At 40.5% G+C, this 16,052-nt stretch overlaps 1 protein-coding gene across 1 annotated transcript in view; it reads right to left on the bottom strand.

Moving 5' to 3' along the window:
* Positions 1 to 10,988: 10,988 nt before the first annotated feature.
* ankrd10a (ankyrin repeat domain 10a) overlaps positions 10,989 to 16,052 on the bottom strand; it is a 17,780-nt gene continuing 12,716 nt past the window's right edge. Inside the window, exons 4-6 of the mRNA XM_061977281.1 lie at positions 13,271 to 13,455; positions 13,133 to 13,192; positions 10,989 to 11,534 (exon numbers count right to left, since the gene is read on the bottom strand). Coding sequence (XP_061833265.1) covers positions 11,197 to 11,534; positions 13,133 to 13,192; positions 13,271 to 13,455 — 583 coding nt within the window. The 3' untranslated portion in view covers positions 10,989 to 11,196. The remainder of the gene's footprint in view (positions 11,535 to 13,132; positions 13,193 to 13,270; positions 13,456 to 16,052) is intronic.

Genomic DNA, 16,052 nt, shown 5'->3' with positions numbered 1-16,052 from the left:
TACTGAATAATTAGAGAATGCGGGGGGTCACTTTAATACATTTTGTACTTTACTGATGCTAAGAAAACAATTGAATCCATGTATGGCAATGCAAGTTGAAAAGCACTTACACACTATTTATTACATGCATAGGTAAAGCTTACACATGTTCATTCCTTTGCAAATTAACTTGTATTTATGTCTGATGAGTTTAGGTGGGACTAATTAACCATACATTTCTGCATTTGCAATGTGCATTCAGTTGTGTGTACAACTTAAGTATTTAAACATACTTACATTGGCCAAAGGTGTCATTTTGAGGGGCGAAAATATAAAAGTAGCATTAAAACGTTGAATTCCACCTGTATCTGTTTACTGCCCCCCAGAGGCCGTGAAGCGAAGTTCATGATGCTTATTTGAACTCATAAATAATAGCAACACAGTCGATAGTTTCAACAGCACAAACCAGCAAAAACATAGCACAAACAAACACGATTATTTCGTTATTGTTTGGACCACAAATTAGACTGTTTTGTTATAAAACGGAGAATTCCAGCGTATTCGTCACTTCCTAAACTGTTATTCTTAATAATTCATCAACTATAGCAGCACAATCGATCATTTCAACTTCACAAACGAATGAGACTATTTTGGCTTAGTTTGAGGAGCCCAGGTGGCAAGGCTCATGATGACGTCACTTCCGAAATTTTGAAACGTTGATATCTCGAAAACGAAAGCACGCCAATCAATAATTTTCTGCACAAACGAATTATCTTAATTTGGAGAAGAGGGGGGCGGCTGAATGATCTTTTATTGACCTAACCATAGGGGCGGGGGCCAACTTCACAAAGGTCCTTTACTTTGAAACAGTAATAAAAGAAGCGCTCATCGAACGTCACTTCCTGTCAATGGGAGAAGGCGCAAAGGAAAAGGCTCCGTGACTGCTAGTGGGGTTTTGATACATTTGAAAATGTTTTCAACTTGTGATTTGCGATGACAGCCGAAGGAGCGTTATCTGGCATCTTCCAACTGATTTTGGTCCAGTGAGAGGCATCGATTCGCTGAAATAAGGCGAGCGGGAAGAGCTGTTAGCCTCAAGCCAACGGCCCCACACCGCAGTTCAAATAGGTTGCCTAGCAACCAGAAGCCACGGTGAGAGTCTGAATCCGTGCCGGAAGTCGCTAAAGAAACAACTTCCGTTAGCGAGCTGCTGCGATGTCAAAATCTAAAAGAAAAACTCGAATCCCAAAACCTGCGGCGGACACGATGGGAAGCAAGACTTGATGCTAAAAGAAAATAGTCCACGACATAGAACATGCAAGATTAGATCCCAGATGGAACAAGTAAGGTCTGAGAAAAGCAGTAACAGAATGCAAAGAAGATTTGAGAAGTCTGCATGGAAACATAGAAAGTCTGCAAAGTCAGAAGCAAGTGGTCACATTTCTGCAGTCAAAGGAAATCGACATGAAAACAATCGAAACATGCATCCAACTGAATGCAAGAAAATAGTTTCAATCAGGCACATTTCCAAACAAAATGAAAATAGCTGAAGTTGTACCAATCAATATCGATTCTTGGGGTCACGATCCGATTCAAAATCGATTTTTTTCGATTCAACGCGATTCTCGATACAAAATGATTCTCTATTCATTCAATACATAGGATTTCAGCAGGATCTACCCCAGTCTGCTGACATGCAAGCAGAGTATAGTAGATTTTTGTAAAAAGCTTTTATAATTGTAAAGGACAATGTTTTATCAACTGATTGCAATAATGTAAATTTGTTTTAACTATTAAATGAACCAAAAATATGACTTATTTTATCTTTGTGAAAATATTGGACACAGTGTGTTGTCAAGCTTATGAGATGCGATGCAAGTGTAAGCCACTGTGACACGTATTGTTCTTTTTTAATTTTTTTTTATAAATGTCTAATGATAATGTCAATGAGGGATTTTTAATCACTGCTATGTTGAAATTGTAACTAATATTGATACTGTTGTTGATAATATTAATTTTTGTTTCACTACTTTTGGTTTGTTCTGTGTCGTGTTTGTGTGTCCTCTCAATTGCTCTGTTTATTGTAGTTCTGAGTGTTGCTGGGTCGGGTTTGGTTTTGGAATTGGGTTGCACTGTTATGGTATTGCTGTGTATTGTTTTGTTGGATTGATTAAATAAAAAAAATAAAAATAAAAAAAATAAAATTTAAAAAATACATCGATTTAAAAAAAATTAGAATCGATTCTGAATCGCACAACGTGAGAATCGCGATTCGAATTCGAATCTATTTTTTCCCACACCTCTACTGAGAACCAATATGGATACAAAACTAATATTTCAACTTCGATGGCTTTAATCGAAATAAGAGAGAAAATTACCAATGCAATAGACGGTAAACAATGTGCAGCAGCAGTGTTTGTGGATCTAAGTAAAGAATTTGACACAATCAATCACAATATTGTTGCACCTTTCCTGCTTCCGGCTCCCAGACCGTAGTCGAGGATCGCAGGGGAGACACTCCTCCAGGGCCGATGTAACACCCTTCACTCTACCCGGCAGTGGGTCTCCACAGCTCCGGACTCCAGGGTGAATGACGAGTCCGGCGATTAGTTGCAAATCGTAACTTTATTGATGTCTGCACACAGCCAATCCACCAAAACACTAGTCCCCGCCCGCACTCGCTCCCTCACCTCTCTCGCCCACACACTCACTGACGTCACTCACCTCACATGCTGTCACATATTAAAGGGCCACACACACACATACGCTACTCTCATAACAATATTTCAATACAAATTAGAACGGTATGTCATCAGAGGGTTGGTCTTAAACTGGATTAGAAGCTACTGAACCAACAGGAAGCAATACGTGAAGATAGACGAACACACTTCTACAGAACTTAAAATATCTTGTGCTGTACCTCAGGGATCAATACAATACTGGGACCAAAAATGGATAAATCTTTATATAAACGACATTTGTAAAGTTACAAAAAAACTAAAGTTAGTATTAGTCACGGACGATACAACAGGAGAGAACACACAAAAGCTAATACAAATAATAACAGAATAAATGAATAAATTAAAAAGATGGTTTGACAAAAACAGAATCTTTGAATCTCAATACAACTAAAATAATGCTATTTGGTAACAGTAGAAGGGTAATAGACAGAATATAAATTTAAAGATTAAATTAAACCAAACTTCAAGTTGTAATGATTGATGATAAATTGAACTGGAAATCTAATATAAAAAAAATTCAACATGAGTTGGCAAGAAACACATCAATAATGAATAAAGCAAACCATGTTCTAGACCAAAAATCACTCCATATTCTCTACTGCTGGCTAGTGTTACCATATATGAGTTATTGTGTAGAAAAATGGGGAAATAACGAGAAAAGTACACTTCATTCATTAACTGTGTTACAAAAAAGATCAATCAGAATACTACATAATGTTGGATATAGAGAACATTCAAACCCTTTATTTATTGAATCAAAAATACTGAAATTCCACAACATAGTGAATTTGAAAACAGCTAAAATTATACACAAATCAAACTATAATCTGCTACCCAAGAATATACAACAATTCTTCTCAACAAGAGAAGAAATATAACGTTAGAGGAAAATGTAATTTCAAACACTTGTATGCATGTACAACACTTAAGACCTTTAGTTTATCAGTATGTGGAATACAATTATACAATAGAAATCAAACAATGTACTAATATGATTCTATTTAAGACCCTGTTCAAACTCAAAAGTGTTTACAAAGAAGAAGAACCATGATACAAATTTTAAATTTATTGATAATCTTATTTATCTCACCATATGAAATAAAACCTACTTTAATTATTATTACTTATTTATTTATTTTTTTAACGTTATTACTGATGGAGTATATTGTGAACTAATTGAGAACAAAAGTGTTAGCAATTGCAATGTAATGGAAAAGGGGTCCGATTAAAAGCTCTGCTTCTTCCTACTCCTTTTCGAACATGTTGACAGGAGAAACTGGAAATTATGAGAAATCATGTTGTAATTGTATGCATGTCTCGATATAAAGTCAAACATAAAAACCTTTGAAACACACAAAAACAATACAATTGTACAACAATATGAATAGTGGCATCGAAAACGTCCATCAAAAATATTGTATTTTTTTAATGTTTGTATTTATTTTTTGCCAAAACTTATTTTGGTGCCAGTACAACTTTTTCTACAATGTAAAAAAAAAATCTGATATCAAATCTTATTGGCAGTGTTCTGGCTTCATAAGAATTCTGAAAAAAATAAATAAATGTTTGTAACCTTCAAAGACCTTAAAACAACTTCAAACCCCTCCATCAACATTGTATATAAACACTGCAAATATATATAATACTGTATATGTATATATATATATATATATATATATATATATATATATATATATATATATATATATATATATATCAGTGACGTGCGGTGAGATTCATGGCTGGTGAGGCACTGACTTCATCACAGTCAGGTTTACAAACATATGAACCCTAAAGAGTATCTTATTCACCATTTGATTGGCAGCAGTTAACGGGTTATGTTTAAAAGCTCATACCAGCATTCTTCCCTGCTTGGCACTCAGCATCAAGGGTTGGAATTGGGGGTTAAATCACCAAAAATGATTCCCGGGCGCGGCGCCGCTGCTGCCCACTGCTCCCCACTGCTCCCCTCACCTCCCAGGGGGTGATCAAGGGGATGGGTCAAATGCAGAGGACACATTTCATTACACCTAGTGTGTGTGTGACAATCATTGGTACTTTAACTTAACTTTAACTTTACACATACAAACTGTAGCACACAAAAAAGCACATTTAATAAAAAAAACGTTATTATGGTCTTACCTTTACTTATAAATGAAGTACATGCGCCGCTGTTGTGCTGGAATAATGCACCCCCTGACGGGAGTGTTATATCAACTAAAGCCCTCACTTAAACTTTCCACGTGCAAGATTGAATCTATTTAAAAAAGTGTAACCGAGGGTTTATAAATGTCGCCTATACTGTATGAAACTACAAAATAACAAACACGGAGGCTCCAGTTTACACGAGGACCACTTTATTTACCTTCTTTCAAAAACCTCCGCTCCACTCTAACGTGTCATCACTTCCGCTCTTAGCGCCTTCAAAATAAGAGCTCAAGGCATATACTGTATAACAGCGCATAACAGGAACTTAACATCACAAAGAGGAAAGCCCATAAAAATAGGTTACAAAAGTTATTTAATAAGAAGCCAAAAAGTGCAAAAACAATAATGTTCGTGTTGGAGGAGTTGTGAATTAGGTACACCTGCAGTCTGCAGGTGTACCTAATGTTGTGGCCCTGCAGTCATTCACAACTCCTCCAACACGAACATTATTGTTTTTGCACTTTTTGGCTTCTTATGAAATAACTTTTTTAAATAGATTCAATCTTGCACGTGGAAAGTTTAAGTGTGGGCTTTAGTTGATATAACACTCCCGTCAGGGGGTGCATTCTACGGCGAGGGTGCAGGCCAGTGCGTCTTTTGCAGCCGTTTTATGATCGCTCAGCACAAGAAATACGTTACACACATACAGTTGTTGACAAAATACACTGTACATTATATACCTCAGCTAACTAAACTATGGAAATGTATAATATAGTTCATATAACAATACGGTCTCACTGCACAGCAGGCCAGCAGTTAGCCGAGTCCGCAATCCATGGTGAGGCACAACGCAGTGACGTGCCGCAACTGGCTGCTGTTCACTGCACCGTCTCTTCTCAGTATTTGAACGGCAAATGTGAAAATTCAGCGATTTTAAATAAAAATAATCTAAAACTGGTGAAGTTAAATGGAAAATAACTTTATAGTATAATCACTGGATACATATAACAATTTAATAAAACATTTTTCTTTTTACATTTTTTTTTTTTCCCATGATGGCAGGTGAGGCGGGGCCTCACCTGCCTCTAGTGACTGCCCGTCACTGATATATATATATATATATATATATATATATATATATATATATATATATATATATATATATATACATACAGTATATACAAACCCTGTTTCCATATGAGTTTGGAAATTCTGTTAGATGTAAATATAAACGGAATACAATGATTTGCAAATCATTTTCAACCCATATTCAGTTGAATATGCTACAAAGACAACATATTTGATGTTCAAACTGATAAACTTTTTTTTTTGCAAATAATCATTAACTTTAGAATTTGATGCCAGTAACACGTGACAACGAAGTTGGGAAAGGTGGCAATAAATACTGATATAGTTGAGGAATGCTCATCAAACACTTATTTGGAACATCCCACAGGTGAACAGGCAAATTGGGAACAGGTGGATGCCATGATTGGGTACAAAAGTATGCATGAAATGCTCAGTCATTCACAAACAAGGATGGGGCGAGGGTCATCACTTTGTCAACAAAAGCAAATTGTTGAACAGTTTAAGAAAGACCTTTCTCAACCAGCTATTGCAAGGAATTTAGGGATTTCACCATCTACGGTCCGTAATATCATCAAAGGGTTCAGAGATTCTGGAGAAATCACTGCACGTAAGCAGCTAAACCCGTGACCTTCGATCCCTCAGGCTGTACTGCATCAACAAACGACATCAGTGTGTAAAGGATATCATCACATGGGCTCAGGAACACTTCAGAAACCCACTGTCAGTAACTACAGTTGGTCGCTACATCCCCTATGCAAGGCGAAAACCGTTTATCAACAACACCCAGAAACGCCGTCGGCTTTGCTGGGCCTGAGCTAATCTAAAATGGACTGATACAAAGTGGAAAAGTGTTCTGTGGTCTGACGAGTCCACATTTCAAATTGTTTTCGGAAACTGTGGACGTCGTGTCCTTTGGACCAAAGAGGAAAAGAACCATCCGGATTGTTATAGGCGCAAAGTTGAAAAGCCAGCATCTGTGATGGTATGGGGGTGTATTAGTGCCCAAGACATGGGTAACTTACACATCTGTGAAGGCGCCATTAATCCTGAAAGGTACATACAGGTTTTGGAGCAACATATGTTGCCATCCAAGCAACGTTACTATGGACGGCCCTGCTGATTTCAGCAAGACAATGCCAAGCCATGTGTTACATCAACGTGGCTTCATGGTAAAAGAGTGCGGGTACTAGACTGGCCTGTCTGTAGTCCAGACCTGTCTCCCATTGAAAATGTGTGGTGCATTATGAAGCCTAAAATACCACAACGGAGACCCCTGGACTGTTGAACAACTTAAGCTGTACATCAAGCAAGAATGGGAAAGAATTCCACCTGAGAAGCTTAAAAAATGTGTCTCCTCAGTTCCCAAAACGTTTACAGAGTGTTGTTAAAAGGAAAGGCCATGTAACACAGTGGTGAACATGCCCTCTCCCAACTACTTTGACACGTGTTGCAGCCATGAAATTCTAAGTTAATTATTATTTGCAAAAAAAAAAAAGTTTATGAGTTTGAAGATCAAATATCTTGTCTTTGTAGTGCATTCTGGGTGAGTATGGGTTGAAAAGGATTTGCAAATCATTGTATTCCGTTTATATTAACATCTAACACAATTTCCCAACTCATATGGAAACGGGGTTTGTACATACAGTGGTGAGCAGTAACAAGATACATGTAGCTAAGCTACGTTGCTTAATTACATTTTCCAGTAGCTTAGCTATTTTTTTAACAAGTAGCTTTTCCTGTAGCTAAGCTACTTTTAGAACCCATGTAGCTAGGTAGCTTACGTCGAAGCTACAAGCTACAAAGAGAGAAAGTGGACTGTGAATCCAGGCCAAAAAAATATATATGGAGAAATTACAATGACCTGGATGAATGAGAAGATCCATACATACGGAGAAGATCCATGATGATTGGTTGGTGCTCGTATGATGAGTCACAATTGGCTAAGGTAGGGCAAAACATTAAGGACTGGCCAATCAGAGGCAATTGATTGATTGATTGAAACTTTTATTAGTAGATTGCACAGTACAGTACATATTCCGTACAATTGACCACTAAATGGTAACAACCGAGTAAGTTTTTCAACTTGTTTAAGTCGGGGTCCATGTAAATCAATCCATGGTAAAAGATAAGGTTAGTCATCAAAACCAGGAAGCAAAATCATTAACAGTCACGCAGTCATGTCACATGACGACGAGGGAGTCAGAGACAGAGGGACGCTTCAAGCTGACAACAGAAAAAAAAAGAAAAACACTTGAAAATGTCAGAGGAATTCTTTCCCACAGATTTGATTTTTCCTTTAGACGTGCAGGAAACCCACAATAATGCGTGTCCTTGGCCATATTTAGACAAATGTATGCGTTTAGAGAAAACAATGCCCAAAACATTAGTTTTTAGTTGTTATAACTGCTCTCTTCATCTAAGACGTCCAACACAAATGTAGGAAGACACATTAAGGTGAGTTGAGTTCGTGAACATTTTTACCGCACATAACCATTACCAACTGTTCCCAAACAACACAAATTTGCTTGTTTTTTTGTCAAGAACTAGGCTGTTTTTTTTACTGTAAGTAGAGAAAACAGATAACATTCCAGGGATGGGCCAAAGAAAGGCAAACTAAAATAAATAAATACAGTAGGGTGTGTGGACCCCTAGAGGTAGTTGTAGGGCAGGGATCTCAAACTCATTTTAGCTCAAGAGCCGCATGAAGGACAATGTATTCCCACGCAGGCCGGACTGGTAAAATCATGGCATAATAACTTAAAAATAAAGACAACATAAGATTATTTTCTTTGTCTCACTTTGGCCAAAATAGAACAAGTACTTTCTGAAAACGTACAAATCACAAATAATCCTCTTGGGCACGTCCGACCAATAGGAGGCCACGGGGAAGACCCAGGACACGTTGGGAAGACTATGTCTCCCGACTGGCCTGGGAGCGCCTCGGGATCCCCCGGGAAGAGCTGGACGAAGTGACTGGGGAGAGGGAAGTCTGGGCTTCCCTGCTTAGGCTGCTGCCCCCGCGACCCGACCTCGGATAAGCGGAAGAAGATGGATGGATGGATGGATACGTACGCTGTCTGGCTAGCCATGTACAAACAAAACATGAAATGTGGGCTAATACTTTACAGATACTGTAATATGATTGTTCATGTTTTTCAGTGAGTACAATTGGTGTTCTGTCGCAGTGTTGTGCTTTACAAACTCAAACGCGTTTCGTGGAGACGTAGAAGCTAGCTTATCTCTTGCCATAGTTAGTTTTTACTGCTAATACTGAAGCATGCCGATGTGTCAGTATGCTACAAAAAGAGTTACTCCATGTTGACTCCTATAAAAATGTTGCTCCAACTTGGTTATTATACAGGTTACGGAATGTAAACGAAGTAATGTTGAAGGTCTTTGAATGCATTTTTAAAGTGATTTGGAGGAAGACCTGATTGTTCCCATTAGCTGCATTGCTAGCCACTTAGAACGACTGTATAAAACAACTTTTGTCTTCTTGTCTCTCATAATTGTTAACAATAGGCACAATTAAAAAAAGTGCAGTTGCTCTTTAAGAAACTTCTCTATATTAACTCCAGATTAATTTTTTTTTGTCTGATATTGTCATTACTGCCACAGGTGGTGAAACAGTGTATTACAAATGAGCACCGCTGCGGCCGATATGGACCACAGCTGAGAAACAGATATTTTTTGGCTCAACAATGGGCCCTGGCCTTATGGTTAAGAAACAAATACTGCCCTATTTCACAGGCCCGTACCCAAAACTTTCAAACATGTTAGGCTGATTCTTGGACCACTGCAGCAGGTCACGTGCCAATATGATTTGAAGCTCCTGGGGGTAACAAAAGCTAAAAAGAAGAGTCAAAAGCAACAGCAATGTTTGGCACTAGCAGAGAAGATTTGGCAATTTTTTTAAATGGGCAAAATACACTGCTGCTCACACTACATATATGTCCCTGACAAACAATGTAATTAACAAGCTTTCCAACAATAACATTTAGAGAGGTATCGCTACAACAAAGATGTTGCAGTAGACCGTTTTTAGTTTAATAAATGATTTCAAAAAATTTGTTTTCTTGTTATAATAACAGGTGTTCTAACATATTTGTGTTCTTCTTCTTAGGTTCTGTCTAGTCGATGTCGACCTTGGATGATATCATGCACCAGTCTTCTCCACTCTGTTCTTTCCACCACTTGATCTCTTAGTTCAGCTAATGTCATTCCTGTTGTTTTTGTAATTCCTTTCATCCACCTTTGCCTTTGTCTTCCTTTTTGACGTTTCCCCTCACATTCTCCAAACATGTTGTTTCTTCTCCTGATATGGCCAAAGTAACCTAGCTGTTGTTTAATGATCCTGTCTAATAATGAAATGCTTGGTTTAATTTTCTCTAGCACTTCTTTATTTGAGATTTGTTTGGTCCATGGAATTTTTAAGATTCTGTGCCAACACCATAACTCAAAGGCAAGTATTTTTCGTGAGTCTTGTTTTTTCAGTGTCCAACTTTCACATCCATAAATTGATATTGGGAATATTAAAGTCTCTATCATTTTGATCTTGGTGCTTAGAATAATGTGGTTGCTCTTGAGCATATGATTCAGTTCAATCAGTGATGCTCTGGCCATTGTTAATCTTATTTTGATTTCCTATGAACACCCACCGTCTTCATATATTTCACTGCCTAGGAACAGAACGACTGCACTACTTCTTTGTTTTCTTGATCCAACTTGAACTATCTGATTTTTTCTGTTGTCATTATCTTGGTTTTTTTTTCACATTTGAGTGTAGGCCCGCCTTAGCACTTTCATTCTTGACTTGAGCTAATAACATTTCTGGATCACTAGATCAAGGTGGTGTCATCTGCGTATCGTATATGTATTTGTTAGAACAACCCAAACCCTTTTGTATTTCTTTTGTTTATTTACATTATGATGGTGATCACTGTTTCTTTGCACACTTAATTTAAACATTACAATTTAACCAACAGAGATTACGTTAAAAAAAATCAGAAAAAATACTGACACAATGACAAGTTTCTTTGTAAAACTTCAAAAATGTGTTTATTAGGAAAGCAAGTATTTTATATGCAGCACCAAATGCACATTCCCAAACTGCTGAGTGTTATCAAAAAATCCCCAAGTACTCTTAAAAATATTTTGTGACTATTTGGTGAAATAAAAGTTAATCTGTGAGAAAAAAAGATTATAAATCCTGGCACAGATGGATGTCACTTCCAATGCCTTAAAGTGACTTCTGTTCTTGAAGGCCTCTTTGGGTCAGCTCCTCTGCTGTGTCCCCGAACCCGTGATAATGTCCATAATTTAGAAAGTCGCTGCAGTCCGCTTCCGACAGGCCGGGCAACATCGGCCGATGGGACACACAGTTGCTGGGACTTCCTGTCCGATGCAGGGAGCCGCACATGTCCTCTGATCTGTGCTGACAGTGTGGACCACCAACCTGCTGCCAAGACAGTGGAGTGGAATCCTCATCCTGGTTGGGAAGCATTGGTTCCCCATTCATTTGGTCAAGAGGAGACAGCGGCAGCAGTGGATGAGAACGGTTTATGATGGTGCTGGAATCTGCAGGTTGGAAGAAAAGTTTGAATCTCTTGGCATGTAAAATATTTGATCCGGAATTTAATTATGTGTACAGTCACAGAACCCAGTGTCTATGCAGGTCTCAACATGTCAAATTTAAGACTTTTTTTTTCAGAACATAATGGAAAAAAAAAATCTAACAAGTCAATCTCTGTTCAGTTGTGCAGGTGTTTGTGCCGTTTGACACAGACACAGTTTATATTTTCAACTTTTTGCCTCCAAGGGCTGAAGTGAAAATGTGTCAATGTGTCAAACGTGCCAAACAGAGCATATTTTTCATGTACAGCAGCACCATGATTAAGGAGTTTAACCGCATACCGACATATATAAAGGTACTGCAGTGGAGATAGTCACGTTTTATAGACGGCAACTAGTTAGCCTTGCAGAGATTTCATCAATGTATGATGAAAATGTGTTAAACTTGGGAAGCCCACTTCGGCCACTCCCTGCTCTACACGTTTTCATCTCCGCCTTTAATCATGCATTCATTTGTTTGGGAGTCACAAATGGTTGAACTTGCACTCACTGTATCAAACTTACACAAATAACACAGGTTTGCTGTGGGCTTTGGTAATATCCACTTCCAGCTAAGCGCCACTGTTGTGCTTGATCAATTCTGACTGGACTGGGAGGTACTTAAATGTTCAGTTTTGAGTTCATGAACAGCACCCTCAAAAATCAAGACATTTATAAGCGAGACTGACGTTTATGCTTTTGTTTTGAATACAACCTTAATATATTTTTAGACCTTTCGTAGAGATTTTGATAGAATTTTAGATTTTTGGGCCTTAACATTTTAATTATTGTATTTTAGACCTTCTAAGAACCCGCAGGTGCCCTGTGTACCACACATTTCTTGACCTGTATTCTTTTTCAAGTGATCATATTTTTCAAAGCATCACTAGCAACTGTGATAGACAGATTACTACCACTCAGCTGTGTTGCCCACCCCCAATGCCCATACAGCATTAACAAAAATGACAGGTTTAAATCACTTTGTGCATTATAAATGTCAGCCAAAAACCGAATCATCTGAAAAGTGGAACATACAAAACCAAGGTAACACTGTATTCTGGAATGTTGCACATATCAAAAAAGTCCTGCCTGGCATATCTGCACCAAACACTTCTCATCTCTTTCCTATGTTATCTGATGTACTACACACTTCCTTGACTTGTCCCATTACTGACCATTATGCACTTTTACCCCCTTTCCACTGCATTACAAATTAGTCAGTAGCTCTACTCTCTATTGACGAGCTTGCACAACCAGGTATTATGCTGCTTGTAGTATTTGGTAACAGCTGGTTCCAAGCTTGTTGATATAACATTCGTTAATCACTCATTGCTTGACCATCATTGAAACTCGTGGATGACGGTAGAAATGACAAAAACAAACTACTCCTCTGTTGTTAATTGTGTTCACACTAATGCGCTTTTGAAGACTCCCATTATACTATAAAAAAGGAAAGTACTGTGCAGTGAAAAGAAGCATCAATACCGTGTGTGTTAAACATCTGCAAAATGCATTGCATAAGTGTCCAAACCCACAACAGGTACTTGCTTATGTGGTCAACTCACCTGAAGGGTTGGAATCCATGCAGTCATCAACTCCAGCATTATTTATCTGCAGAAACTCATCTGCAATACAAGAGACCATCATCCAGACGTTTTGAACAATTGATCAAGGTATATTGCTATTGAATATAAATTAATTACCTCTCTTTGCCTTTTTTATGTGACCATTCTCAAAAGCAGAATGTAGCCTTTTCCTGCCCAGCAGACCAGGACCACAGATAGGCTTTTCATTAAGCTGCAGAAGGTTGGAGATGAGGCAAAGGCAGTCGTCTAAGCCGTGACTGCCTGCCAGGTCAGCCGCAGTCTGCCCGCTGGCGTTCCTTAAACTGCAAGCGAGTGAACACAATTGAGTGGAATGCCACACGGTAACTGAATCTGTAATGTGTAATTTTGGACAACTTCCATCCATCCATCTTCTTCCGCTTATCCGAGCTCGGGTCGCGGGGGCAGCAGGTTAAGCAGGGAAGCCCAGACTTTCATCTCCCCAGCCACTTCGTCCAGCTCTTCCCGGGGGATCCCGAGGCGTTCCCAGGCCAGCCGGGAGACATAGTCTACCCAACGTGTCCTGGGTCTTCCCCGTGGCCTCCTACCGGTCGGGCGTGCCCTAAACACCTGTCCAGGTAGGCGTTCGGGTGGCATCCTGACCAGATGCCCAAACCACCTCATCTGGCTCCTCTCTATTTGGAGGAGCAGCGGCTTTAGTTTGAGCTCCCCCCGGATGGCAGAGCTTCTCACCCTATCTCTAAGGGAGAGCCCCGCCACCCGGCGGAGGAAATTCGTTTTGGCCGCTTGTACCCATGATCCGCCTGTCGATCTCACGATCCACTCTTCCCTCCTTCGTGAACAAGACTCCGAGGTACTTGAACTCCTCCACTTGGGGCAGGGTCTCCTCCCCAACCCGGAGATGGCACTCCACCTTTTTCCAGGCGAGAACCATGGACTCGGACCACATCATCTGCAAAAAGCAGAGATCTAATCCTGCAGCCACCAAAGCGGATCCCCTCAACGCCCTGACTGCGCCTAGAAATTCTGTCCATAAAAGTTATGAACAGAATTGGTGACAACCCTCACTGGAAACGTGTCCGACTTACGGCCGGCAATGCGGACCAAGCTCTGACACTGATCGTACAGGGAGCGGACCGCCACAATCAGAAAGTCCGATACCCCATACTCTCTGAGTACTCCCCACAGGACTTCCCGAGGGACACGGTAGAATGACTTCTCCAAGTCCACAAAGCACATATAGACTGTTTGGCCAAACTCCCATGCACCCTCCAGGACCCTGCCGAGAGTATAGAGCTGGTCCACAGTTCCACGACCAGGACGAAAACCACACTGTTCCTCCTGAATCCGAGGTTCGACTATCCGGCGTAGCCTCCTCTCCAGTACACCTGAATAAACCTTACCGGGAAGGCTGAGGAGTGTGATCGCACGATAGTTGGAACACAGCCTCCGGTTCCCCTTCTTAAAGAGAGGAACCACCACCCCGGTCTGCTAATCCAGAGGTACCGCCCCCGATTTCCACGCGATGCTGCAGAGTCTTATCAACCAAGACATCCCCACAGCATCCAGAGCCTTAAGGAACTCTGGGCGGATCTCATCCACCCCCGGGGCCTTTGCCACCGAGGAGCTTTTTAACTACCTCAGCAACCTCAGCCCCAGAAATAGGAGAGCCCACCACAGATTCCCCAGACACTGCTTCCTCATAGGAAGACGTGTTGGTGGGATTGAGGAGGTCTTCGAAGTATTCAATCCACCGATCCACAACATCCGCAGTCGAGGTCAGCAGAACACCATCCTCACCATACACGGTGTTGACAGTGCACTGCTTCCCCTTCCTGAGGCGGCGGATGGTGGTCCAGAATCGCTTTGAAGTCGTCCGGAAGTCGTTTTCCATGGCTTCCCCGAACTCCTCCCATGTCCGAGTTTTTCGCACATCGCTTGGCTTGTCTGTACCTGTCCGCTGCCTCCGAAGTCCTATGAGCCAAAATAACTCGATAGGACTCTTTCTTCAGCTTGACGGCATCCCTCACCGTCGGTGTCTACCAACGGGTTCTAGGATTACCGCCACGACAGTCACCAACTACCTTGCGGCCAAAGCTCCAATCAGCCGCCTCGACAATAGAGGTGCGGAAAATGGTCCACTCGGACTCAATGTCCAGCACCTCCCTCGTGACATGTTCAAAGTTCTTCCAGAGGTGGGGATTGAAACTCTGACAGGAGACTTCCAGCAGACCCTCACACTGCGTTTGGGCCTGCCACGTCTGTCCGGCATCCTCCCCCACCATCGCAGCCAACTCACCACCAGGTGGTGATCGGTAGAAAGCTCCGCCCCTCTCTTCACCAGAGTGTCCAACACATGAGGCCGCAAATCCGATGACACAACTACAAACCCCGTTTCCATATGAGTTGGGAAACTGTGTTAGATGTAAGTATAAACGGAATACAATGATTTGCAAATCCTTTTCAACCCATAGTCAATTGAATGCATTACAAAGACAAGATATTTGATGTTCAAACTCATAAACTTTATTTTTTTTTTGCAAATAATAATTAACTTAGAATTTCATGGCTGCAACACATGCCAAAGTAGTTGGGGAAGGGCATGTTCACCACTGTGTTACATGGCCTTTCCTTTTAACAACACTCAGTAAACGTTTGGGAACTGAAGAGACACATTTTTTAAGGTTCTCAGGTGGAATTTGCTTGATGTACAGCTTAAGTTGTTCAACAGTCCGGGGGTCTCCGTTGTGGTATTTTAGGCTTCATAATGCGCCACACATTTTCAATGGGAGACAGGTCTGGACTACAAGCAGGCCAGTCTAGTACCCGCACTCTTTTACTATGAAGCCACGTTGATGTAACACGTGGCTTGGCATTGTCTTGCTGAAATAAGCAGGGGCGTCCATGGTAACGTTGCTTG

The sequence above is a fragment of the Nerophis lumbriciformis genome, linkage group LG01 (assembly GCF_033978685.3).
Source record: "Nerophis lumbriciformis linkage group LG01, RoL_Nlum_v2.1, whole genome shotgun sequence".
NCBI lineage: Eukaryota > Metazoa > Chordata > Actinopteri > Syngnathiformes > Syngnathidae > Nerophis > Nerophis lumbriciformis.
The sequence above is the reverse complement of the archived record's forward strand: the minus strand, read 5'-3'. Positions and strand labels throughout refer to the sequence as shown.